At 36.2% G+C, this 27,996-nt stretch overlaps 1 protein-coding gene across 1 annotated transcript; it reads left to right on the plus strand.

Annotated features, from left to right (window-relative positions):
- Nucleotides 1-972: 972 nt before the first annotated feature.
- On the plus strand, nucleotides 973-27,996 carry LOC132560607 (70 kDa neurofilament protein-like). The gene is made up of 12 exons (XM_060225271.1): nucleotides 973-988; nucleotides 1,951-2,549; nucleotides 11,846-12,032; nucleotides 17,494-17,589; nucleotides 19,985-20,146; nucleotides 20,438-20,563; nucleotides 21,153-21,373; nucleotides 24,503-24,600; nucleotides 25,760-25,911; nucleotides 26,322-26,426; nucleotides 26,607-26,723; nucleotides 27,002-27,996. Exons 2-12 carry the CDS (start codon nucleotides 1,969-1,971, stop codon nucleotides 27,038-27,040), a joined length of 1,884 nt encoding a protein of 627 aa, XP_060081254.1. The 5' UTR covers nucleotides 973-988; nucleotides 1,951-1,968; the 3' UTR covers nucleotides 27,041-27,996.

The raw sequence follows: 27,996 nt of genomic DNA on the forward strand, positions 1-27,996 counted from the left end.
ACAACGGAGTTGAACAAATCATTTTACGTATTCGTGTTTCCATTTAATCCACTGAAATACGGATAGCTTTAAGATTACCGCCGTTGTTAACCGTTGTTCATCGCACATATCTGAATAATCTTAGTTGCTGTACAAGTTATGAGAAAATTATCATTTTATATTCGTTTATATCAATCCTCAATGATGACTACAACGCGATTATATCAGTATCTTATTGAAAGTTCTAAAATAAAAAGCTTTCAACTAATTGAATCCGACGATCTCATTGAACCATTTTACTTAACTTTGTCAAAAACGACAAATGAAAACTTTGCATGCCATTTATGTAGAAACTGAACATAGCTTGCGAGTAGATCAATCACACAGAACTGCTAACTGGCATTTATTTGCATGTCAAATGCATTGCCTGAAATGTAACGAAGAGAGGACAACCAAATATGTATCAGTCATGAACATAAATATGTGACGAAGAGCTTTAACGCGTGAGAACTAAGTAAGTCCAAACACGTAAAAACATATTTACATTTTTTAAATCCCCATCATTCAACCACTGCACACAGAACGTTAAACACTCCATATATGGTCACGTCTGACTCACAAAAACTGTTTACAGCAGGTGAAACACTTAAATGTAAATATATGATTATTCTAGAGAAATGACCAACACAAAAATAACAAGAATATACACAGTGTGTCCCTCCCACTGAGTCCGCAGGCCAGGGAGTTGGTCACTACGGTGAAAGTATGTGTATGATTAAACCCTCTGATCAATGACATGAATGGTCGCTTGTGACATTCCAAATGCAGACAACCGCAACTTAAGCGACATAGTAGTAATGTTGTTGTGTGCAAACTACCGTGTCGTCTGCTCAGAAGTGGTGAGTAGTACACCTCACTGATAGACAGACGACAGTCAGTGTATATCTACGAGGTAGGGAGTTTGCCAGGGATTCAGAAAGCCCCGGAGAATTATGTGCTGACCTGTTCGGTAATTAATTACAGTACTATAATCCAACAGCTGAATAAGCACTAGCTTCACCGTTTGATGTGATGTTTTGCGGGTTTGGAGTGTGAATCACGTGATATTTACAACCAATCCTGATACATTTGATAAATTACTCTCTGTATCCAGCATAATATATATTGGGAGGATTCAGGTGGTACGGTCACTCTATTTCGGTCCTCCAACTGAAAGCTTGGCAGTGTAAGTTCATATTTGGCTTCTTGCTAAATTTGGGAGTGCGGAGCTTCTTAATATATATATAAAGGGAGTGTGTGCTAGGTCGCCGGTGGACTACACAGCTGATCCTGTCTGTGTATGGTAGCGTGCAGTGCTAACCTTACACTGTCGATTTTCGTCTGCAAATATTAGTGATACCTTTTTACTGGTATAGTGCTTGTGTTAGAATTGTCACATAATTTTATCTTTTGGGAAATTATTTACAGGTGATGTAAAATCTACATTGAGACACTGTTGAATTTGTGGTCGTTGACAGATTGTTAACGATGCAGTTGTCACTAGAACTGAATTGTTGTGGAACTACTTGTGTTAATATTCTTGTCGTTTTGAATGTTATTTACGATAATGTGGTATTTTATTATTCATTTTCTCGTTGTAAAATCGTATAACAGGATTGTCAGTGCACCTCTTTAACTCGTTCATGAAGTGTTAAAATGTTAACATCATTGTGAATACATTATAGCCCACGCTTGTTGCATTCTTACATTTTTATTGCTTTTTAAAAAGATGATATATCAAGATAATTTTCACGCAACAAGTTGGACAACAGATTTCGTTTTGTCGGTGTGACGGTAATACTTTTTACCCCAATAGGTTCTCTACATAATCCTTTCTTCTATTGGATAGCTCGAATTTGTTTATGTCTTTTGATATTTTAGAAATTTAGCAACAATAATTGAGGAATGTGTCTTTTTTTCTATTTTATACAGGCTTTCTGACAAGGCAAGATGTCAAAATCAAGAGAAACCGTTACCGAGAAACGGACGGTAATAACGTCCTCCTCTTCCTCCAACTATGACGACTCCGGAGATGCTACCACCAGTAGTTTCAAGTCAACCATCTCCCCAAGGAACACAGTGCTGGCTCGCTCCCCTGGACTACCCGGACTTAGGACTTCAGGAATCAGTGGAGACTCAGGAACTGTCATCACCCGTACAGTCGAGTACGGGTACGGCAACAAACACATGGGAGGATTGCCATCTGGTGCATATGAACAGCGCACAAACACTGGTGTGAACGAGATGAAGCACAATCGTGAAAAGGAAAAGAAAGACATGCAAGATTTGAATGAAAGGTTTGCTAGCTATATAGAAAAAGTGAGATTTCTCGAAGCCCAAAACCGTAAACTAGGATCAGAATTAGAGCATTTAAAATCAAAATGGGGAAAGGAGACAAGTCAGGTGAAACAAATGTACGAGACCGAGCTCGCTGAAGCAAGGAAACTAATTGATGACCTTACAAGAGAAAAAGCCAATCTAGAGATCAAGAACAATAGCCTACAGGAACAGATGTCCGACATGCAAAGACAGTAAGTATAGCATGCCATTAATTATTATCTTTTACAAGCATTCAAATCCATTATCCGAGATGAATTATGTTGTGTTATCTGTACTTTTACTTTCGGTTTCATTTTAAACATATGAACCAATACATTAGTGTAATTAGGTCCCCGTGTTTAGACATATTACACGATCTGTTTAACTGTGCTTTTGCTGTATTTTCCGTTGGTATCTTCTTCTTTAATTAATCACGTTTCGATTGCTGGTAGAAACTAATTCACTAAACACTGATCAGAGCTGTGAATAGGCAATACACTATCAGTATTCAGTAAGACAATGTTTTAGGAGCAACTTGACCTACCTGTCATCTTGTTGTCTTATTTAATCGTGATTGATACAAGCTTCGATAGATGATTACTTGCTCTAACAAACACGGACTATTGATAATGTTAACATGCTATCCTAGGGTGTTGAAACTCGTTTAACGGTTAAATATCCGTCAATATCTAGATCATAATCACCGATTTCTTGATAGCATAGTGTAGAAGCATTTTATTTATTATCGTATTTTTTTAGTGTGCGTGCTATTGCTCATTGGCTGAGAAGCTTTTAATTGATTGGTATCGTTTGAATACATCAGTTAAACATGTAGCTCTTTGTGAAACTTAAAACTTTTGATAACAATTAGGCGTTACCTTTTTAAATGCATCGGTGTAACGTAGAATAGTAAAATATTATTCCATTGATATTCATGTTTCCTGTTGTACGAGCTAATCATCTAGAAGAGATTTAACAGTATGCTTTCTGATCAAACTCGTGGCCCGTGCCTTGTAAGAGGATAATGTCCCTGATTAAGTACACAGCTAATGGCTAGAGAATCACAATACTATATATTACATTCCGTTTAGTTGCCTTATTTCTGATGCAAGTATAAGCGATTAACAGAATGATACGTAAAGACCTTAATTGACTTTAAAATTATCCGTATTTCCTTAGTCAAATATTTCTAGAGCTACATAAAATAACTCTACCTGTATGTGTCTTACTGTATATATTGTCTATAGAGATCGACTGCCTATAAAGAATTTTTATCCACGCCTCGCTGATAGCTCCACATGTATGATTATTCAAACTGTTACTGCGTTTATCTGATAGCATCTACTTGTCGACACCATATTCTGACATCCACATGTGAGATATCGCTTCCTTGTTGACTTAAGCTGTAGCTAATTAAACATAAACTTCATTTGCTGTTATTGATTCGGATGGGTGTATATTTACTAACGCAAAAGGTGTTTAATAGCTAACTGCACCTTTTATATATCAAGTTACTTATCTTTCGTGTACATCACAACAAATAAACAGTTTTCACCACTCAGCTTAAATACGCGTCATATCCTCGTGCACCTGTTAACTTCCGATGCATTTCAAATTAAAACGTCTATTAAATGAAACACAATGTCTACTTCGAAGTTTATGCGGGGGTGTTGTAAGTGGTTTATCCTACCTAGTAAAAGTATTATCTCATGATGATTAAAGTGTAGGAGTTTGTCGTTACCTTATGTATATGTATGTTAAATCACACCAACAGTGGTTAGAAGTGTGTATGCAGGTTTAGTAAGAAAATACCACTGTCGCCGAGTGCAGTGTTTACATACCGCGCTTAAAGATGATATTAACGACAATATTGCGATCTGATAAATTTATTTTTATCTTGAAAAGTTTGTGAGTTTTAACCAATCCTAACCTATATTATACACGGTTCGTGGTTTAATGTCTAACATAGTCCCAATGCTTTGTAACGCCACTAGTACAATGTTTTGTGCTGTGACGTCATCATTCATTGAGATTTACAGCATGCATTAAAAGATGCGTAAGGCATTCAGTTGTTAACGTGAGACGCATAGGTCCCCTAAAACGGTCAAATTTCAAATTCTGCCTTCCAACCGTAATAAAAAAATTCTGCTTGTCATTGAAAAGTATTTTTTTACATCTTGAATATCTCCTGTCCTATTCTTTCTGTGTATATCATTTTCAGTTTTTTAGAATTTCAACTGTAATATTAATTCACATTCCACCTAGCATTTTAAGTGTTTCACCATACCAGCACAAACCAAACGTCAAGAACAGAAATCTGACATAGATGTCTGCATTTCTGCATCTCTATATAGCTATGAAACTATCATACGTTTTAAACAATCGTTCATATCTCTTAATAAGATTTGCTTTTATCTTATAAGCGAGATAAACACACGTGCATCTCCTCACCTGCAGTATTCTGCACGTCAATATCTTACATGTGTCTCACGAATAGCAGTTATACATGTACCGAATAAAACTAATAGTCAGAGATACATATTAATGTGATTAATTTGCTTCCATAGGCCAAAACAAACAATTTGAAAATTTCTTCCAAAGTTTTGTCTCAATTCACGGAAATGACAAAATAATCAATGTACATTGTACTGTTACGAGGTGCTTTAAAACGAATTTTCACACAACATCAACTTTTCGTAGTTTGCTAGTACGGGTAGAAGATCTGCATTGCAGCAAAATGTGTGTACAGATACGGCCCAGACAGCAGTGTTTTATTGTCTATAATAGCAGCAGTCAGATCGATACATGATCTGCCTTGTTAGTTTTAACAACACTAATACTTTTACAATAAAAATAACAACGTTACTATCACGTTATTGATATCACAATTTTCGTAATATATTTTCTCAGCGATGATTTGTTGTAATCTAGATAGGACAAATATAAATGATTATCATAAGTATCTTTCTTAAATTACTTTTCGAAACACAAGCCAATTGAGAGCCAACCAATACAAATATATGCGGTTGACTTTAGATGGACAATAAAGTGTTATCTGTCTACCCAATAAACCATAGTATGTCGATAAAACAACACGATTCATGGCCCTAAAGTCAGTCTGACGTTTAATTTCTGTTCAGGTTTACCATCTTGTTATTTATTGATTTTACCTTCAAGTCTTGAGCGGATGTTACGAGGCCCCTTTGGGAAATACCGCTAATGGTTAGCAAGGGTGAAGCGGGAGGAGTTACGGGTAGTAGAAAGGCAACGGAAATAGAACATTGTTTTATAACTCATAGAATTTTCGTTCATCAATATCGGACCTCATGAACGTTCTTACTTAACAAAAAGCTTAAAACTTAATCAAACCAACCTTACAAGTTATAACATCAATTACAGTGGAAATATTTCATATCAGTTTTCAATTACGAATAATGAAGTTTTATTTTAGTCTGTAAAGCAGAAATTACCTTGAGTGTAGTTTTCGCTATTTGGGTTACATTGTGAGCATTTAGGACGCGCCCACCCATGTTTAATATGCTGTATGGATTTTATTCCTATAGTTTATATTGATGTAACTGCTGGTTTACCTGTGCTGGGCACACAATTATAAAGATATGTATTTGGTAAGCAAATCAAATTGTCACGAATGTAAAATAGCGGGGGAAGATTTCATATATATATTTTTTATTATTACCTAAATAAGACTATTTGAAATAAATAGCATTTTGTATTTAAAAAAATGTAAACTGAACGCATAGGTGCGTTCACGCATGTTAATTAGTATCTTACAGATGAATAAGATACCTTGTAAAACAGGTTTGGCTAGATTTACAATAACTATGGAAAGGTTACAGATGCGAAAACACTTGTTGCTGGCATGTTTATCGTCTATCAACCTGAAAATATATATTTTGAACAACAGTTATTAATATTTAATTACACAGTTATTAAAGTACATTTCATATTTCATCTAGTCAATTTCACTTAAGTTGACAAAACATCAAGTTATCAATATGAGCGATGGTTGAACGCCCCAGCTGTATTACTGCTACATTGACATACAGGGCTCTAGCAAACCTATATGAAAGTGATTCTCTAGAATTTACATACTGTTGCGATAACATGTAAATTTATTGAAGTGTGCTTACATTATGTATTTGCCACTTGTAGATACAAAGTTAGTCCATTGATTCATTCATTTCATCTTCTTTTCACTTTCTGCGATTCTGATAGATAATCTATTTTAGATAACATTAAAGGTAAACATTTTAGGTAAAACTTAAAAAATTGCGACTTTACTTGGAATCTTTATATAAGGTAAACTCATCTGATAAGGTCATATATATATATACATAGCACTGTTCATTCATGTGAAATCCGTTGATCATCGCTAACCTCCTACACATTCTAACCTGGCAAAAATCAATATGATACTAGACGTGTCGGCCAAAGTGTTGTAGACTGAATAGTGTGCAAAAATCGCACAGTCAGCAATTCCATCGAGATTAGTCCTTTCGCATTGTAAATACATCTCTTGGCAAAGATTTATCAAGTATCGAAATGATAAATCAATGAAGATGTTGCCACGCAAACGTGTTTGTAATTTAGGTGAACGAACAGTTAGAACAGCGTTCGATAACCTTTTAATACTCGCTTACTTCACATTAAGAGATGTTCTGATGTGCAACAAGTTGTTAACTTACATTTTAGCGTGTTCGCTGGATAAAGTCGTAGATTAATTGCAATAACTCAGTAAGGATGGAGGGGTAGGGACATGCGCGATATATGGGAATGATCGATGATATCAGAGGTTCGGGTCTGGACCTTGTCACGTGCTGATGAAGCTATGCTCAAGCTTGTCAGGTCAAAGGTCAGAACCGATGCGCAATCCTTCCAGATGTGTCCGTTTCTGACCTACGTTGACATCAAAGATTAGCTTCCGGCAAGAAGAAGAGAATTATAAATGAAAATCTTATTAGACGAACATTACTTATAGTGAACAAATACGTACGCCCAGCTGTATGACTGTCTCCTACAGTTAACGTAAATTAATGAGTCAAATTGTCCGGCCATTCAGAAAGCATTGTCAAGATCGCGGCGTTGTGATGACAATTTCTGTAGAAGAAACAAGCAAAGAGATAATTAACTTAGGATGGTGCTTAATAAACATGGACAGGTTATTGGAGACAGGTCCTGCGAATAATTCAATACTACAAGCAAGTATAAGCATATATCATAGGCTGCCCCATACAAGGACCAATGAGAATGATAATTAATAAATAAAACGCTATCCTGATAGGTCCCTTTCTCTATTCTTGTGTTTCTCGAAATTAGAAATGATATAGTATTTTTTTCTTTGAATTATATACACAATTCATCAGCACGTCCAACCCATTGTATATCTAAGAGCCTTGGGCACAAGGCAGCTCAAGAAACAGATAAATATTTTGATAATAGGACAAAATCCCATAGGCATTTGTATTACGAACTGGCTAAGCTTCTCACAATCTAATCATTTTACATTTTAATTTCTGTTCCACTGATATTCCTATACCGAGGTGTTCAGTTCATGTCGTTAGTATGCTTACTATATAAGTTAGGTATGTAAATGATTACAGTAGTCTAAACATTCGAGCTGTGATCTTTAAATATTGATACAGAAATACAATAATACAGACGAATTGAAAATTGCCATCTGGTATCGCTTCACAGCTCTTCACCGCGTAGCTAATCTCATTAATCATAACTGCATAATGATACAGTAGCAGGTAGTCTCAAGGACATCTATGTCATAACAATATTATGGAAATGCAAGGTGTTGTAGCTGTAACACGTTTTAACACCATTTTACTCTCAACTTGTTTCTTCTCCCTCTTCTGTTCCTGTCTCGGTAATAACTATCATTAATTAGCTCCTTGTATAGAATAATGAAAAGGTGTCCCGTTTGATATCAAAACTGTCATTTATTTTATGAATGTGACTTCAGGCTGAGTAAGGAATTTATTCTTAATTATTATAATGTGGAATATCCGCGATATCATTTTGGGTTATCGGATACCCGGGGGTATGTACGTATGTATCAGCACCTGAAGCGTAAAATCTACTTTATTTTCTAACAGTTTCGTGTATTTTTGTAGGGCAGTTATGCAAGTTATTATCCCCTGTGGTCAGGTATTATCTGGTCATTTGTGGATTCGTGGGTCATAACTTATAGGTCCCTTTATTCAGCAACAGTTTTCCAGGGTAAAGGTTTAGCATAAAATAGTCGTACTGTTTAATGTATTGTATTCAGGTTTCATTGACAAACTTTATAGAAGTTTCTTTTCATGTTCTTCATGTCCTCAAACAAGCGCTGATTGATCGAGTAGAATGTTCAATACCTTGTAGGTTTTTCCCCTCAGAAGACATTTTCCAGTCTTAGCATAATATTCCTCCAAATTCCAATATTAAGGCGAGAGTTACGTAATACTTTTTCGGCAGTATCTTGACACGTGGTGATAATGGCATTACCCTTCACTCAGAACGAAAATAAGTCTTCTGTTCAGTCCTACACACACAGAGATTGATTTACGTACACATTAGAATCATCGAGGCGTGTCTGATACAGCCCCTAGCACAAAGCGATGTCAAACACCTTAAACACCTACTATGTTTAAATACTTTAAACTAGATGGCATTTGAGATTTCGGCATTTATGATAAACAACAGTACACTGATAGTATTTGTGGTGTAAGTGGAACACAGTATGTTAATAATACAGTGCCTTATGAAAGATAGCTTGACAACATATATTTGATGCCTGCAAGTGGCTGCAGACAAAGTCCCTATATTGTCTTGTTAAAGATAATCCCGGAAATAATATTATATAGTAATAGACATAGAAGATAATGTCACAAAGCAATATTCTTGGGCATTCCACCCAATATCCGCATACGTAGCGCTGCCTTGAATTATAAGTGGATAGATACACGTGTGTTAAGTACTCTGTATACAAGGATAGGTCATAAGAAGGTGTAGTATGTGTGTATTCAGTTATCTGATACTCTTTAACAAGATCTACCTGTAAAGGGATCGTAATTGTAAAAGTGAAGACACCAAACAAAACACACAGCCTTGACCTTAAAACACCAAAGCAATTAGGCGTTAATGTTTAGAAACTATGATATCGCCGTTTCAACACTTTGAATGAAAACCGTTGGTGTGGCTTTCGAATTGTATCTATTGAATAACCACCGCACAGGCAAAGATAAAATTCGAAAGAAATGCAAAACATCAGTTTGAGTAAACATCTGATCCGTTCTGCTGATATGCATTACCTGTCTTGTTGTGTTGTTTTGAAAAACATCCCTCCATCGCTCTTATCTATAGCTGACCTGTTAAGTACCAAAACGTTATAGAATAATAATAATACAATTTACATACAAAATAGTCAGTCTAGACAAAACATCCATGTTTATGAATGTTTTAATATGTCGGATTGTTAATAGCCTGTTTACAGGTGGGAACGACAAACATTTCTAATTCATCTTCAAATGTAGTCACGTAAGTTAATTAGTTGTAAACCGTTAAACACCACCTTATTGATATTCAGTACTATAACAGATATCTGTCCAGTGATGTCTAGGCTAACATTACATAACTTTAACATATAAAACAACTAAACCAACAGAGCGTGACGGGTTCGCAAGTATTAGCATGTTGTGAACGCCTGCCTGTGACATTCATTCATGTCACTGTTTCCTGGCCGATCCGTAGTTTTAATAATTGCATAAAGTAAGCTGGTCTATAACGCATTGTCACCATCACGTCACGGAAAGTTCAGGTATGATGTTATCATGTAGACTATATGACTGAACATAAAATAGAAGTATGAGTTGATAACTTCTGAGACGAAATTCACAGCGTCACTACTGCCACCACTGTAGAACCAGTCAAGTGTGTCGGGTTATGGCGAGTTAAGTATAAGGACCACACCATTACCGAGACCACCTGGCCGCTGACCTATTGTATGTCGAAGACAATAGACTTTCATTGTACTCTGGAAGAACAGGTTTCGTTCGTTTGCTCATAAAGAATGGGCTTTCAATTAGAAAAGTTTTCCTGCTTACTAGTCTACAGACTGTTTACGTTCCTTTGATCTCAAACCATTACGTAACTGCGATCTTTATCATATCTACTGACCGTCAATGTTGGTGTACACTAAGATATAGGATATTTACTATTCTGCATACCAATGCATATTATTACAATTTTTATCAGATCAAAATAAATCCCAAGTAGAGCCCCTATATGGGCGTTATGACTTGTGACTGTTTAAATACATTTGTTTACTGTCGATAAATCTTCGCCCCAGGCTCGGTGTTCTAACTACCGTCCTAACTGGAACATCAATGTCAGATAAAGATACCTACCTGAAATCCCTTATAACACTCACAAAAACTTCAATACATAATTATATAGTCTGTAGACCTGTATACAGGCATACTCCGATACACTCAAACAATCGACCACTGACCAATGTAAACTTATTTGTTTTTGGACAAAGAGTGTAAAAGTTATTAATTCTAACCGCAGTACACTCGGCTTGATGGGTGTTGTATCACTCCAATACACCAGAGGTGACTATGATTTGAACAAGTCTTCCGAAAATACCGGATTTGAGCCGTCACGGCATGACATAACCATCAACCCCATATAACAGAGAATCATCGGCTCTTTGTTCATGTCAGAGTTTAGTTTCTTAAGAAAATTGCACCAGTTTATCACAATAACGGTTTATATATCGGCGGGATACCATGCTAGTTCATGGTTTGAAGTCAAAGGATGGATTGATTGTGCAATGATATTGATAGTTTTAACGTTGTTCACAAAGCAACTTTTTACCTAGAAACGGAAACAAAACGAAGTTAACCTTACAAACAAGAAGTTTTTTTATCGATTAAAAATTTAGATGAGGTCCCTCAAAATAGTCATTGGCTCCAATAACACATTAAACTGACGATATCAGGAAGTTGCCGTGAAACGCAATAATGATACAATAGTATTTCACTGCCTGAAAAAGAATCTCACATCCTAAAAAAATATCGATATACTCTCTTAACTCAATTGACTTCTCTTAAAAGCAGAAATATTGTGCCTTAGTGAATACTTTAATCAGCCTTGCAGTGAGTCTAAATCCTTATAAATTTGCTTTCTGGTTTTTATTGGAGACAGACAAAATTGTATCGAAACCAATGTTCTTTTTAAAATATTTCGAATGAAAGATAAAGCTTTAAATAGATTTTGCAAATGTTGTACTTTTTTTATAATTGTTTCCACACCCAGAACGTTATTAAGAAGACCAAATGAAATAGCCGCTTTAGCATAGCTTTAATTGTGCTACTGACGAGATTCACGGCTAAGACAATTATTTTGTAATTGAGATTAGTAAGCTATACAGTAGGTAACGGAAATTTGTCTTTATTCAGTGATATATGACAAAATGTTTCATTTTTTTATTTTCTAGACTTGATGAGGCTAAAAAGTACCACAACATTGACCGTGAGCAGATACAGAAACTGAACCAGCAGTTGTCGGACTACGAAGGAGAGATCAACATGCTCAGACGTACAGTCGAATCTCTAGAAACTGACAGACAGAGGGACAGGGATAGGATCAACAAGTTACAAACCGACATTGACCGTCTCAGAATCGTAAGTATACATCACGTTTATTTTTCCCTTTATCAAATTAAATTTTTCACTCATTCCTCAAAACGTCTTCACAAGTCTTACCGAGTACCGAGCTGTAAATTATTCCTGTATAAAATTCGTATTAATGTGACCGGCCTAATCTGTAGTTACAGTAGATGTAATGGTGAAATATCTGGTGGCATTGCTATTATCTAATACCAAGGGACGATACTGCTAACTGTTAGATGTTACTAGATGTTACGGCTAATTTGAGAACTTCTTTTATCAAAAACATACGTGAAACATAATTGAGGAGAATATAAGACATCGGCAAAATTTTTTTATCTTTGTACGTGGTTTCTTTTTATACAACAATTTATGCCGCGTGTTAGATGCTATTTAGTATGCTAAAATTCCAAGAATCGCTAATATGCATCGTAAGTAAGAAGAGTTTCGATTTTATCAAGTAACACGCCTTCTGTATCTCATTCCCTAACTGGCTCTACTTTATCTCATTCTACTGTATATAAAAATCTTTACACTAAACAAAACGGATACTTATATGGTCGTTTTTGTTGCAATGTTAAATTTCCCGGTGTATGTGGTATTTAAATGATATATTCAGCATTGTTGGTCTATGCAAAGCGGGAGCCCTTTATGAACCACGGAATACTTGTAATGGAATGTCCGTACGAAAAAGCGTAGACGGATGTTGATAAAACAGCGGTAGTCATGCAATCCAAACATTCTAATGTAGTCATGCATGCTGGGCGTGTGTTGCTATGCAGTTGAGCTTGTTAGCGGTGCGTTCTATCCTGTAGTTGTACTTCATATTGGTGCGTTCGATTGCATACGCCAACCACACGGTATTGTACTAGGAAAGTTGCCAGAACGCACCCAACGATTGATGCATTGCGACAAAGGCCCAAAACCTGCTTCACAAATTCCGATACAACTGAAGTCTGCAGTCTATTTCAACTTTGTAGGTATTATAATTGGATCTGGCGGTTTTCGTGAGGCGCAACTTCCATTGTGATATGAATTGTATGATAAGATACACGCGCTGTGTGAACATCGACCCGTTCATGTATCTCGTTGATTTTGTGAAGTCATATAAGCACGGGTTTATCTCCTCATGGCTACAACTGCCACTTTTAGTTGTACGACCTTGTGCCTCCACAATGCACTAGTCTTGAACATTTCAACTTAATTGATTCTGACTTGCACATGTATATCGATCAAAGAAAAAAGTTATATATATATTTATAGTCGGTTGTCATTGTCTGCAATCTGCAAGATAGTGTACAAATATCGTTGTGGTCTTCAGAATCCCGTCTGAAAAAAAGAGAAACAGAACTGGTTTACCCGCTAGAGTATATGATCAGTGAACGTGAGATACAAATAACGGTTGCTAAGCATTTGTTTCGCATTTCCTCGTTAGCTGACGTTCGTGTACTCTCACTGGTATAATATCTTAAGAACATTAGGACATATTCTTAGAGGATTAGTTATCAAATTTGTTCACGTATCCATGGAGATATGCAACCAGGGGACGCTTCATGACTTCCGTTTCATTAAATATCGTCACTTCTTACTCTGTCTTATAGCTTGATTGTAACTCTCTTTGCCATGGTGTTTGCGTTGTAACATAAATTAAATTGATTTTTGTTATATTCAAACACGACAATATACCCTTCATTGACCCTTAAATTTGAATCCGCTTCGAAACATCGTTAGAGATTGTATATATAGATTAATGTCTCCATCGCATTGCTTTTTCTATAGCATCATTGATTTTTAGGTCTACATCCACGGCACTTTGCTGTCTATCGATGCTAAATTATTTAATGTAATGTCATAACAAATAACTGCAGAACCTATTGAATACAATGATCAGATACAGAGAAAAATGCCTTCAATCGGCAACCAGTAAACATATTATGTAGGTGTATATGATATTAACACCTTTGGTATTTGAGCAAGTATTGCAAAACTGGTTCCTCTTCCGCCACAACTGTTATATTGTTAACAGTAATTATCTTATCCTCCCTTGTGATCAATCAAGCAGCTTAAACACCCCAAATACACGTAACACAAAGACCATATATCCAAAAGCTATATACGTAAGTACTTGTAGTCACAACTCTTCTCCTCCAGTATACGATCCCATCAATATTGTATGCTTGCTTTGCATGGTACCAGAACGTAAAATCACCATTATAGGTTTGATCTTTCAAATATTGACATGATTATATTGTGCTGCGAGACATACAGGCAATGTGAATTTCAGCTCGGTCATTAGTACCTCGCCTAAGGGTGTATTGTCTTAATTTGAAGACCAAGTTTTCTAGACTAATGATTATTTCGTTTATTAATCACTCTAAGTGAAACTCTATCGTTTTGGATTTTATAATGGCGCCACTTAGCAAAAATAGCATACGAAGTCATTAAGCATTAATCCTGATAGTTTCGCTGAAGTTTTTAGAAAAACAGTGAAAACCCAAACCAGTAGAGTAAGCCGAACAGGTCCATCTTACCATGCATCATGCTTAATTGGTACCCGTGTATGTGCACGTCGTCACGTAACTTGCTACTCGATCACTAGTTGTTATCTTTCTAATTCAACATGCACAATAATGTAGTTATATATCATTAAGTCCCTTACAACAAGCAGCAAAACACAATTCAAACCTTTCAGATCGGTAATCTATGTGATTTATCGCTGTGTCTGTGGTCCTCGATTACATGCCTTCATGTTCATGTTAGCTTTACCTAGTTTTTTCGCTTTAAAGGTTGATTATTGTTCTGATATTGTATAACACTGATAATTAGAAGTTGCCAAGTAAAATGTAATACAAGCGAATTTGTATGCAAGCGTTGGAATCATGTTTTTTTCCCAAATGTTCATATTTTGGAAGAAGTCTTATTTTAAATTGTTTAATGTTAATTTGAAAAGAAAGTAACAGATGAGCGACAACACTGCTCGCATGCTCAGATCGTGAGGTAACTATACTGTAAACATTAAATCGAAGCGATAAGTTCCGGACAGGCCGACATTAACTTTACCTGATTGATCAGGACGTAAAGCCAGGTGCTGCGTCGGTACAAAATAGGGTATCGTAATATATTGCAGAGCTTAAATGTCGGTGTTCTAAGGAACTCATTTATATAACGGTAATTATATCATTTTTCATTATGTTTTCAAAGCTGTGAGCCTCTGTGCTTTACTCGTATTTATTAACATTACACATAGCGAAGTTACGGGGATGGTCGTCATCCTGAAAAAAAACCCTAACAAAAACAATCACACGTAAGCAGGAGACGATGGTATACCCGATCAGTAAGGGGATGTAGAAACCTATGCTGCGTCAGCAATACGGCTCTTCCATAGTATACTCATGTTTGTATGGATCTTGGAACTCTTGTCACAAACTTACACCTGAAAAAGTGTAAAACACATTAGTGTTACGTTTTTTTTTAAACTCAACATGCAAAATAAATTAGTCATATATCATTATAGCCCTTTTAGTCAACCGCAACAACCAGTAAAACACCAATCAAACCTTTCACGGCAGTAATCGTTTGTGATTTATTTCAGCATTGTGGCCATCAGTGTCATGTCTTCATGTTCAAGTTTTGTTCACTCGAAATCACCTCACATTTCCCTGGCTTCTTACTGTGCACATACGACTCTTGTTGTGGGATGCTCTGAAAGTCAATTTGCCTGAAGGCGTCATACCTATAGGAGATAATTCAATATTAGATGATTACATATAATTCAATAGCCTATGTATATATTTCCTTAGAAATGTTTCGTAATAAAATTTAACGGTAACTATACCAGTTCAAAAGTTCCCAATTATTTCATTTACTTTCACCTACAAACAAACATTTTGTGGTAAGCGTATATTCATATCATTGTAAACTTTACGATGGAATGTCTACTTTGAAACCTCGCCATAAAATGATTACCCTGTAAATTCTATTTCATCCTCCTAATACTTAATGAGCCTATTCAGCAAACGGAAGACCGATATACCCCGCTTGCAACTACAAGGCTATATAAACTTGTGGTCAATAATGTTTGGGCGTATTTGTTTCGCTACTCAGACAGTTTCTTCACTTCAAGTCTGTCAGTCAGAGGCCACTAATCGATACTGGTCCTATCACAAATTGTGCTGACGCCGCTGTTTTTTCCCTTGCAGTTCTCGCAGCAAACCCGTATATGTATAACATTGTCTTTTGAACAGGACAAGTGGAAAATCATCACGCCTTCTTAAAACTTTAAAAGAAACAACTAAACATATTCTATAAGTGAAACTGCCATTTACATTCAAAAGACAAATTTTGACAGTACTTTTGTAAATGATATACAGTCAGACATATCGATAGCATTGTACACCTGCATACGGTCAACTGAAAAAGACCCCTACCATGAGCTAGCAACGTAGTGATGTCTCACTGTTTTTGTTTATATCAAGACTTTACCCAGTTACTAGGTTATAAAAGATGCAGGTTGGAGAAAATTGTATTGAAATAATCTGAACTGGCGCATCTATGTATGAATACAAATTTCACGGTTTCTACCTCATCTGTCGTTTTGAGAATTTGCCTTGAATTTAATCTAGTTTCCAATCACAGGCTTCGTTTATAAAAGGCATTCATCTTTCCAGAAAACCACCTATGATTCTTATTGCGCTATTTCAATGGTCAATGGTCGTGTATTGTACCTTATTTTTTCCTAATATCTATCGTTGTGTCGATTTGACCTAAAACATTCGCTCTTGTTTACATGTATATTAATCTGTTTTATTCATAATGTATGTAGCCAAATTCTCTTTTGTTCGACTGGTAAGGATATAGCTCAAACGTGGCTTCAAGGCTGGGAAAATATAATAAGCGAAATGTTTTGCACTATTTAATAGTGTGTATGTATATCTTAGACACGCCATTAAATCAGGATCACTGCAGGAGTGTTTTGATGGAGAAACAGCATTCTCATTCCATTCATAAAAAAAAATATTTTAATATCATCCATGTAACTTGATCGTCTAGAATAAAAACACCATAAAAGTTATAACGAAAACTAGGTTACATAGTAAGACACAATACAGGTGTCTGCTATAAATGATCTGATTTGCATATTATATATGTACATCATGAGAAAACATTGAATAAGATGGTGTCCGCAATACATTTGATTTGAAACAGGAAGGCATACAAACTACCGTGTATCAGGACTTTATCAGTGATTTACAGATCCTACCGAATTTGCATAACTGTGCCATCATTTATAATTCGGTTTAAGCGCAGTTGAATCTATTATCATAGTGTAGCTTGATCGTGGATTGATTACTAAGTACGTTAATTAAATGTAGAGCTAATAATATATTCTCTTATATACACATTTAGCTACTGCCAATGTTTAAAAAAGTTCATACGTTTCATTCACGTACAAACATCTTTTTCTTTTCTTTAACAGGATTTGAACAATGAGACATTGAACCATCTTGACGCTGAGAACCGTCGCCAGACTCTGGAGGAAGAGATGGTGTTCCTGAAGAATCTCCACGAACAGGTATGGCATATGTATAACTGTCGTAGAAATCGATTAAGCTGTGTAGAGTTATCAAAAACATCAATATACAGAAATATCGCTCTAATGAAACCTAATATCATATTAAGTAACTGAAGACGCTGTAGAATAGATTGGTTTGAACTGAGAAGTAGCATTTATATTTAGAAACGCCATGTGGTTGGAAAGGGATAAATACTTAATTCAATTTCCGTAGTAAATGTCTCGGTAATTAAGCCATTCGTCTAGACTTGATATACATTGTTATATAGTTGCTGATACTAAGCAAAGACATTAAAACAGCTGAAATAGCTAAGTTTCCAAGAGTGCACAGAATAGTGCCGCCATCATTCATAAAAATATCAGCGCCAATCTAACAGCTTGTGCTCTTAAAATTGGCAACGAACTGTTCTTGGAATGAATGACAAGCATACAATTTTCTCACATCGATTCAAGACCAAAAGTACAGCATATTATTAAAGTGCTGTGACTACGAGATACCGAGGTTTACAAAACGGTCCATCAGCACCTCTGTGCACCTGTTTAGTACCTTTGTATTATTCATTAAGCACTTTAATGTGTTGTATTCAGTTACATTGTTTGGCGTTAAAACATAGCTAACAAAACACATAACCATCCAATATAATATTGCAAAGAATAGGACAATTTGCCAAAGACCGCTTCTCAGATATCCCTATCATTGATAAAAGAAAGATGGATACGATCCAAACACTCATTAACGTTTATTAACAAGATTCAAAAGGGTCGTGTATCCCATTTCTCTTCTAATGTAGTGTTTTGTGTTGTTATATGTCTATGAAAAGATAACAAATATTCTGAGAGACCAATCGATGAGCAATCATCAATAAGATATTGACATAAAGAGTGCAAAATAGTTACTAGTTTATATTGCCAATCCATTTTGTCACATTAACATTTTCAATGGACGTTAAGGAACAGCTGCAAAAGATAAAAGGATGCAATTTGTGCAATAATTCTCCTGTTGTAAGTAATAAAACTTTACAGACATATATTATAGATCTTTAGAATGGTAATCTGGTTATCTGTTGATGGCGTTGTTATGGCGACCACTCGCTACCTCTTGAGATCTGGTTGTAACTAGTCAGAGGCCAAGTTAGCGCGGATGTGTAATGATTAGGGTATCCCTGGGGGACACACGCACGTAACATCAGCTCTTTGGCGAACCCTACATTCTATCTTTTTATGGTAGAAATAAATTATTTTGCGTGAACTGAAGAATTACGGTGCCAACAACTGAGAGATGTGGGACCTTGTTTTAATGTTTGGAATGTCTATTTTGGCTCCCACTAATACGTTCCCTCCGCCTACTTAGGAATATTATTTAACTGTTAGGTAGCGGGAATACACGATACAACAGGAATATATCTATACCAGAACTCTGTAATCGTTAGCAACCAACTCGAACAGAGAAGTATTTGCCTTCCTATAAATATGCAATGGCCTGTGCCGGTTGTATAGATACTATGTATAATGCAGAAAAATGTCGTTTGAGTACAATCCCTATTAAGTTTATGGTGAACTGGCATGATATACAAGCTGTAATTCAGAGATCAATTATCGTTAGGGCGTTTAGGGTTATACATCGTCGAGGAATACAAGAACATTTAAACTCGATGTTTTACTGTCGCTGAGGTCATTCAATTATTATTTCAGATACCGATACTCTCAGATATCATAACCTTGACACGGTGACATGGTTATCTGCCTGATTACATTACATCGACCAAGAGACTGTTGGTGCTTACATACACCATTTATTAATAAATTGAGACAAGTAATATTCTAGGAATTAAATGTGTCCCTTCGTCTCTGGAAGGTGGCTAAAATATATCACTGTCCTCCTTTGATCTTCTCCTTTTACTAGAGGAAAAGTATTTCTTGGCAAGATATATAGCACAAATGCCTTATTTGTCGAGTGTAACAGATCCATTCCTTGCTATACACGTTTCCTTCTCGAGGACACAAAGAAAAATCTGGTAAATTATGTGTTTGACTCCATACCACGATGCACAACGATTGTAGTTTGTTAATATTTTTCTCAAATCTTAGACATGCAATGATTAAGTGTTAAGTTAAAAGAAAATATGTTTATTAGAATATCGTTACTGATTACTATTAACGCCTTATCTTTATACTTTTAATGGAACGGAATCCGACACTCGAACATGTACATGTAGCTCTATCTAAATTACGATTAGACTTTCAGTCGCTCATGATGATACTCTACCGTGATATTCGGTATGTTTGAAGTATCATGAAAACAATTGCCACATATGTTTAAATTCTGATTACAGTTATTTGAAAATTTAATCATAAAGATAATTTGACCAAAATCTTCTACTTTCTCCATTTTCAGGAACTTAAGGAACTTGCTGCTCTCGCCTACCGTGACACCACCGAAGAGAACCGTGAGTTCTGGAAGAACGAGTTGTCCTCTGCCATTCGGGATATTCAGAGAGAGTACGACCAGAAATCTGACCAGATCCGAGGGGACATGGAAGCCTACTACAACCTCAAGGTATGCAAGGATATAAACGCCGAAATACGGAGTTTTTATAACTGTTTAATTATTAGATGATCACATATTTAGCCCATCCTTTACGAATAACGACGAACAAAAACTGTTTCTATATGTCAGCAAATAAAATTTTTGTAAAAGTCAACTAGACTTCTTGTTATCACAAATTATACATTTTTCTTACTTGCCTGATCATAAGATTATGTGTTAGATATCGACTATTTTATCATGAATTTTGTGGAAGAAAACATGTCTTAGATCTTTCAGTCAAGAATCTGTCTTTACCTTCAGGTTCAGGAATTCCGCACAGGAGCCACTAAGCAGAACATGGAAGTCACTCATGTTCGCGAAGAAAATAAGAAACTTGTCAAGCAGATGACAGATCTTAGAGGACGACTTGCTGACCTAGAGGCCAGGGTAGGTAGACCCAATGATGTTGCGTTCTTGGAATAAAAAATTAATAGCCCCATGCCAGCCAACATTAACACAAGAACAAAATTGGAATCATAATTTCACTCGCGTGCGTTTCGCTCACGGGCAAAAATGTTTTAATATGTATGATCTGTGTAGCGTAGAGTTTTAACACGAGGAAGAAAATAAAATGAAAACTTTCAGACACAGCTACTTAGTTACTGGTCGAGTCTATCAACCGTTGAGAGATAAGATACACTATCTATATTTCACTGCAATGCAGAAACTTGTGTACACATACGTAATACATACCTTAGGTAATTATTCATATGAATCATTCCTTTAACGTCTTTCTCAAATTATAAAATTTATATTCATTTAACACTTAGTTATTTGAAACGTTGCCATAGGAATTATTTTCGAGTTCATGCTTTAAAAAGGAAGAAATAAATTTTGTGTTCGCTTGCGACTTTTTAATTTTGAATATGATAATAGCAGTAACGTTTCTAAGTACAACAACTTTTATTTTTAGTTTTTGCTTGTTGAAAAACTTGATATATGATATCATATCTGTGTTTATCTTCAATTTCCATAGAATGCACAACTGGAGAAACAATACCAAGACATGCTTCGAGAGTACGAACAGATGGAGACTGACCATACTCTTGAGACTGCCACCCTGAGGGAAGAGATCACTAAGATGAGGTCCGAAATGGAGAGCATTCTCCAGGAGCTGCAGACCCTCATGGACGCTAAACTCTCTCTTGAACTCGAGATCCTTGCCTACAGGAAACTTTTGGAAGGAGAGGAAACACGGTAATATATCTAATAAGCACTACACTTGTTTATTTTAGAAGCTCGCATTTTCCCGGTCGTTGAAATATCGCAAAACACAATTCAACATCAATTTCTTTAATACGTTTGCACTGAACAAATATATATTTCAAGTACATTTTTAACAGAACTTTATATGTAAAATTTTATATGTAAATTATGACGGAGAAAATGTGAACAATGAAATGATATTCACTTTTACCTTATTTATTCTATGTAAACTATATTCAATATTTATCCAAAATATCTAACCTTACCTTAATGTATTCCATGTAAAGCATATCAATTAATATAGCCAAAATTTACAACGCTGTAATGTACAACAATTCAACTTATTGCAACTTCGAAACAGAAACGTACTTTTACTTCATTTAGCGGAAATCAGTCATTCATCTACATGTTATGATAGAAAATTAAATTGATATCAAAGGATTTCCAATTTGACAATTTAAAAAAAATTATGAGAGTTAAATGTCAAAATATGACACGTGTATATTTTTCTTCCTTTTTTTCCTTTAAGGAAGAACAATTTTCGATATTCGTACCGAAAAATGTAATTTATGTAATGCAAAGATGGGATAGTGTATATATATCATCGCATTTACTAACAAATGATCGCATGGATTAAATGGATGTAATAGTTTGAATTGCATAAAAGTATGAATTGAATGATATGAAACTCAGATATATGCTCTCTGTTTTTTCCTTTCGCAATCTTGACCCCGGATATTAATTGAATGATGTCGCTTCTTCACCTTTTCAAATTATGCGTCACAGTGCGGACAGATTTCGCAACCTTGTAGGAATGGCTCACACTCGAGTTTCGGCTCCGTGGAGGAGATATGACACAACCAGTCAATACAGCAAATCTGACGCCGATGCTGAAGAAAGAACATCTGTTGATGATGAAAAAACCGAAAGGGACATAACCCCGGAAGACGAATTAAAATCTATTATAGACGTTAAAGGGGGTACAATGCCGACGGTTGATTCGGCCAGTGACAAAGAAGATGGCGATGATGACGCCGTTGATGATGAAACTACTGATACAAAAGTTAAAGAAGAATTAGCTGAGGAGGTCGTAGTTGAGGAAAAGGTAACAATTGAAGAAGTCGTTAAAACTGAATCAGCTGCTGCTCCTGCTGAAGATGATAATGAGACAAAAACCGAAGAAGAGACTGAAGACAATGATGGAGGCGAAGCTGCTGATGATGGAGACAAAAATGAAAGCGTAGATGAAACCAAAGAAGAAAGTGCCGATGACAATGTGGATCAAGCTGATGATGCACCAGAAGCAGAGACGGAAACAAAAACTGAAGAAGAAGAAACAGAAGATAGTGCAGATGTTAAAACGGAGGAAACAGAAGTTGCAGAAACAGTTGCCGAACCAGAAACCGAAAAAGAATCTACCGACAACCAAGAAGAAAAACCCGATGAGACTGAAGACAATGACGGAGACGTCAAAGATGAAGAAACAACAAACGAACCAGAGGTAGAAGATAACGAACCTAAAACGGAAGTGATAGAAGAATCAGCAAAGGCGGAAAGTACTGGGGACGATGACACCAAAGAATCTGTAGAAGATGATGGCACAGAAGGTGACAAACAGGCAGAGTCTGAAGCAGACGATACAGGAAAGGACGAAACAAATGAAGAATCAAAGGATGTAACTGATGCTGTAGAAGAGACAAAAGAAGATGCAGAAACGGAGGGACAAGATGATACAACCAAGGAAGATGAAGGCACCGAAGAAACAGAACAAAAAGAATCCCAGGAACAGGAAAGCAGTAGTGTAAAATCTGACGAAAAAGATGAAACTGCAAAAGAAGAGGAAAAGGAATCACCGGAAGTAGAGGAAACGAAAGAAGAAACAGCTGTTGATGACAAATCAGCAGATGATAGCGAAATAAAGGAAGCTGGAGATGCAGAGGAAACTGAAGAAGAAATTACCAAAGAAACAGCTGGTTCCGTCGAATCAGAGAAACCAGATGACACAGCTGAATCAGAATCACAGAAAATGCCCGATGAGGACGAAGGTGATCAAGATAAAGAAGAAAGCGTAACAGAAAAACAAACATCACCAAGTGTAGAGGAAAAACCAGATACCAATGAGGAAACTGAAACAAGCCAAGAGGAATCTGCAGTAACAGAAAAACCAAAAGACGATTCAACAAATGGTGATAATTTGGATTCTAAGCCAGAACAAGAAAAGGATGAAACAAGCGACAAACCGGATGAGGTAGAGACAGAATCAACAAAAGAAGATACCAACGTAAAATCAGAAATTGAAGACACTGATTCTAAATCTGGAGACGGTGACGATACAAAAGTGGACGATAGTAAGACTGAAGAGGATGACGGCAATAAAACTGAAGAGGGGGATGATAAATCAGATAAACAAGATGAGCCACAGGCAACTGATGATGACGACAAACAGCCTGGAGATGTAAGTAATGAAAGTGAGGAATCACCGAAAGTGACCGACGAAGCAGCACCAGAAATAAATGGCGATGATAAAAATGGCGACGACAACACTGCTGATACCAAAGAAACGAAAGAGGATGTAGATTCAAAATCCGAATCAGAAGAAAAACAGGAAGATCCGTCCAAGGCAACAGATGATGCAGTTAAGACGACTGATGTAAATGGCGATGTCAGCGATGGTGCTGATGACAAGGATACGACAAATGACGACGATGAAGGTGATTTGTATTGTCTGATCATCAATACCGTTTGAGCAGCACCCCTGATATGATTTCTTTTATCTTTTATTCCGCATGTAGTTGCCTTGGCATCTGTTTGTGGTCTTGCTAGTTCACCGTTTTATTCATTCAGAGAGGCGTCATGCTAACGTTGCTTTTCTTTTTATATGTTGTTTTTGGCCGACAGATCAGCCTTCGCGTTAAGGTATCGTCACGTCCCGGATCCGCATTTGGATCCCTGGGTTCATTTAAGGGCGGAACCAGACTACCCTCCCGCGGAGGCAGGTATGTCATCCAGACTATCGCATGCCACGTGACAGCCAAGACATGCTATGATTGGTTCTTAATTTCCCCTTCCATGTTTGATTTATTTTCAGTTTGTTTTCTTTTTTTATTTTCAAACCAACAGAGTAGGACTGCGAAATGTTGTAGAAGAGGCAGTAAACTCCCAAAGCAGAGGGGCATCCCAAATGTCGGAAATGATATCAGGCTACGAGTCGAAGGGTGGTGCGTAGAACAATACTACTGTATGATTATACAAGACTAACTGGATATAGTTTAGATATATAACACCACTTGATATATAAGACTATATTGAAATATACCGTCGTAGTATGCTCTCTAGTGTAACATCTATACTAATGTCTTGTGAGTATATTCTAACCCAATAACACCACTTGTATAACTTACAAAAAATATATATTTTTCGTTCGTACAAAATATGCATGAAATGCATTTGATACTTTACTTCCTGGAGTCTTTTGAGGTCAATATTAACCCAGACTAACGCTCGATAGACCAGTGAAATTACATAGACTAACCATTTATATTGCTAATAAAATTGCCTCAGAGATCATGCCTTGCAAAGTGAAAATGTCTGTAATGAAACAGCATGCTTTGCTTCGTTAGATCATATGAAATCATCCAGTCATGATGAACATTGGAACATGCAAACGGCCCAAGACTAATAACAAGCAAACGTAGTGGGAAACCCGGCTTAGCTCACATAGCTCACTGCTTAAGGAACGTGTAAGGCTAGGCTTTATCGGTTCGCGTTCGGAACTTATAAATGAAGATTCAGTGTGCATTAATTTCTGCTTTAAAAATCTGTTTTCGGACTTTCTGACTACAGCACATGCGGCTTCAGGTATCATGTTTGTTACGTTCTGTATGCATGCCACATCACTTGCACGTCTATAATTTCTCATCCACATTGACCATCATTTCATCCTTTCGCTGTGTTACTCTTGTTATTTGTTCGTCAATACCAAATGTAATATATTTCAGATACATTTATAAGTAACATTTATGTGCCTTAGATAAGCAACAATCTTTTTTTGTTGAGAAGATGATTTTCCTTTCATTTCTACCAATATTCATTGGAAGGTTGAAACGCTAATAATTCTATATAAGGTATTATATATCACATAATATTCATTAATGTGACTTCATTTTCATGTCATGCTCATTCATTCGAACTGATGTCAATGTTCTTGTTTTGAAAAATGCATTTGAAGAAACATGTAAATGTACAAACATTGAAAATCCATATCAAAATGGTAATCATAAACTTACTTTTGTTTATAATTAAGAAAAATGTTATAAAAGTAAATTAAGTTTGAGATAGACGTTAGATTCACCGTCATTGTGTCGAATGGTATTCCAGACTCATCCGTTAGTATGAGAATGATGCGCGGTGAAGTGTCTGCTAAGACAACATACCAGAGAACATCAACTGGTCCTCTATCCGTGGCCGAGGTCAGCCCGGAAGGCAAATTTATTGTACTGGAAAACACCTCATCCGGAAGTAACAAGAGGGTAAGTCTACCAATACGTGGATTTAATTATGATTTTACAAATTACATGATGTACGATATCTGTCAATTAACGGGTTTTGATTTGTATCAAGAAGCGTGAAACTTTGTTATACAGGAGAAAAATTTTGGGGATAAGGGGACAAAATAAGCAATAGTATTTCAGACGCGAAGTTTCATACCTTAAAATATTATGCAAAAGAAATGGTGCTGTTTGGAAAAAAGTATTTACTGCAAGCAAACTACCAAACCAAAATACTTCTGGTCACACTGTTATCGGCACTGTACTCAATCATGATGTATCAGATGAATATTAGATATTGCACATGACGTTTCTATATATTAATAAATTGCTTGTTTTGGTATCAGTTTTACTTTCCAGATGAGTAACGATAGCCTTTTTCTTTGTTTCAGGAAGTTGATTTGAACAAATGGAAACTGAAACGAACCGTTGATGGCCAACGTGACTACATCTATGAATTTAGAAACTTCTCCCTGAAGCCAGGCAAAAGCGTGAAGGTAAGCAGGACTCAGTATTCATTCAATTATTTCGGAGCTGTATGTGTCCTCATTGATGAACATCTACTTTAAAGTGTAAGAGTATATACCTTTTATCGGTCTTGCCATCATATTTGTTACAGTTCGTTTCAGTAGTCTTAGTTAAACGAATAGATAATACATCTGTGTCCTTTACCTCAGATCTTTGCTCGTGGGTCTGCCGGTGAAGCTGGTCTAAATGATCTTGTGTTCCGTGACGAAGAGACTTGGGGATTTGGTGCCCAAGTAAACACCGTTCTGTTGAACGAGAAGAACGAGGTAAGTCTCGAGTAAAATTGTTACCCGTAATAACCCGTCTTTTACACCTATTTCATTTTTATACACGTATACACTACTACATTGTTTTAGCTAATTAATTTTTTTCATCAATATTCGGCTTAGAGTGCAAAATGATTCATTCTTTGAATGTCATATGTTATACAGTTTGAAAATGCAACTTTATTGATCAATTTAACACATCAGAACAGCGTGTTGAGTGCCATCAAGATTGCTGCATAACCATTATAATAAACATTTATGTGTTATTTTCTTTGTAGGAAAAAGCAACCCACACCCAGAAAACTAAATACCAGTAAAAATCTAGCCATGCCATGACGCCAACAACTACTGCAAATTCTGTATCTACTGTAGTGCGCTTCCCATCATCGACTGCTGACTTGTGAATTATACACCATCGATGGTTGGCTAATTAATCAATGTTCAGTGTTACGGCTTTCTGTTATGATTCTTTAGCCAGCCGTCACCCGGTGTTTGAACGGTCCTCGAACCGATTAGTATATGTTGATCAGTGATCTGGTATACTTCATCTTGTCACTGGTTTGTGCTTCAACATTCATCTTAGCACCTTGCCGACCAAAATGAATTGGTAACACGCGTCTATCGAAACAATTGGAACTCTTTATCTTGTTCGAGTCAGAAATAATGGATATCTGCTAGTTTAATCCTAGTGTGATCTGGGATAGATCTTTGTTTGTTTCTCCTGGCCACATACCTATGCTTAGCTATATACCTCTACGAGGAAAGGTCCACAAGGAAAGCGATAAAGTGGCTGTGAACTGTGATGCATATGTGCTGCTTTTGTAACATGCCGTTCACTAAACATTAGATGTGAAGTGATGTATGTGATTTTGGATAACATTTTATTGATGTACATGTCATTGGTGTACCAAGCGAGTATTTATTCAAATTTTATCGTTAATGAATATTTGTAACTTTTATGTTTTTAACAAATTATGTTTGAGTTACGGTTTGTGTTCCACCTGCCTCCCTTTACTCGTCTTCTTCGTTACAAGCACCTTTTGTAACTTTTATACGTTTTTTTTAAAAATCATTATCATTATTCATTTTTGCAAAATTAAATCTGGACTTTTTGTTCGGTGGTGTAGAGAAAGCTGAGAATTTGATAGTTCTGGCGTGAATGCTGAACGCGAAGATGAGTATTATAGGGGAGACAAAGCTACCACGGCTACTTATAATATCCTCGTCTCTATTATTTATGCAATTTTCTTTCAATAAATGCTGTATTTTGTAA

The sequence above is a fragment of the Ylistrum balloti genome, unplaced genomic scaffold, assembly GCF_031769215.1.
Source record: "Ylistrum balloti isolate Yb309-2 unplaced genomic scaffold, AGI_CSIRO_Ybal_v1 Utg371086, whole genome shotgun sequence".
Classification (NCBI taxonomy): domain Eukaryota; kingdom Metazoa; phylum Mollusca; class Bivalvia; order Pectinida; family Pectinidae; genus Ylistrum; species Ylistrum balloti.

Coding starts and splice junctions, on each gene's coding strand:
- LOC132560607 (XM_060225271.1), top strand. CDS start 1,969: ATGTCAAAATCAAGAGAAACCGTTACCGAGAAACGGACGGTAATAACG. Junction 20,147..20,437: donor AAGCCTACTACAACCTCAAG/GTATGCAAGGAT, acceptor CTTTACCTTCAG/GTTCAGGAATTCCGCACAGG. Junction 26,724..27,001: donor TGTTGAACGAGAAGAACGAG/GTAAGTCTCGAG, acceptor TTTTCTTTGTAG/GAAAAAGCAACCCACACCCA.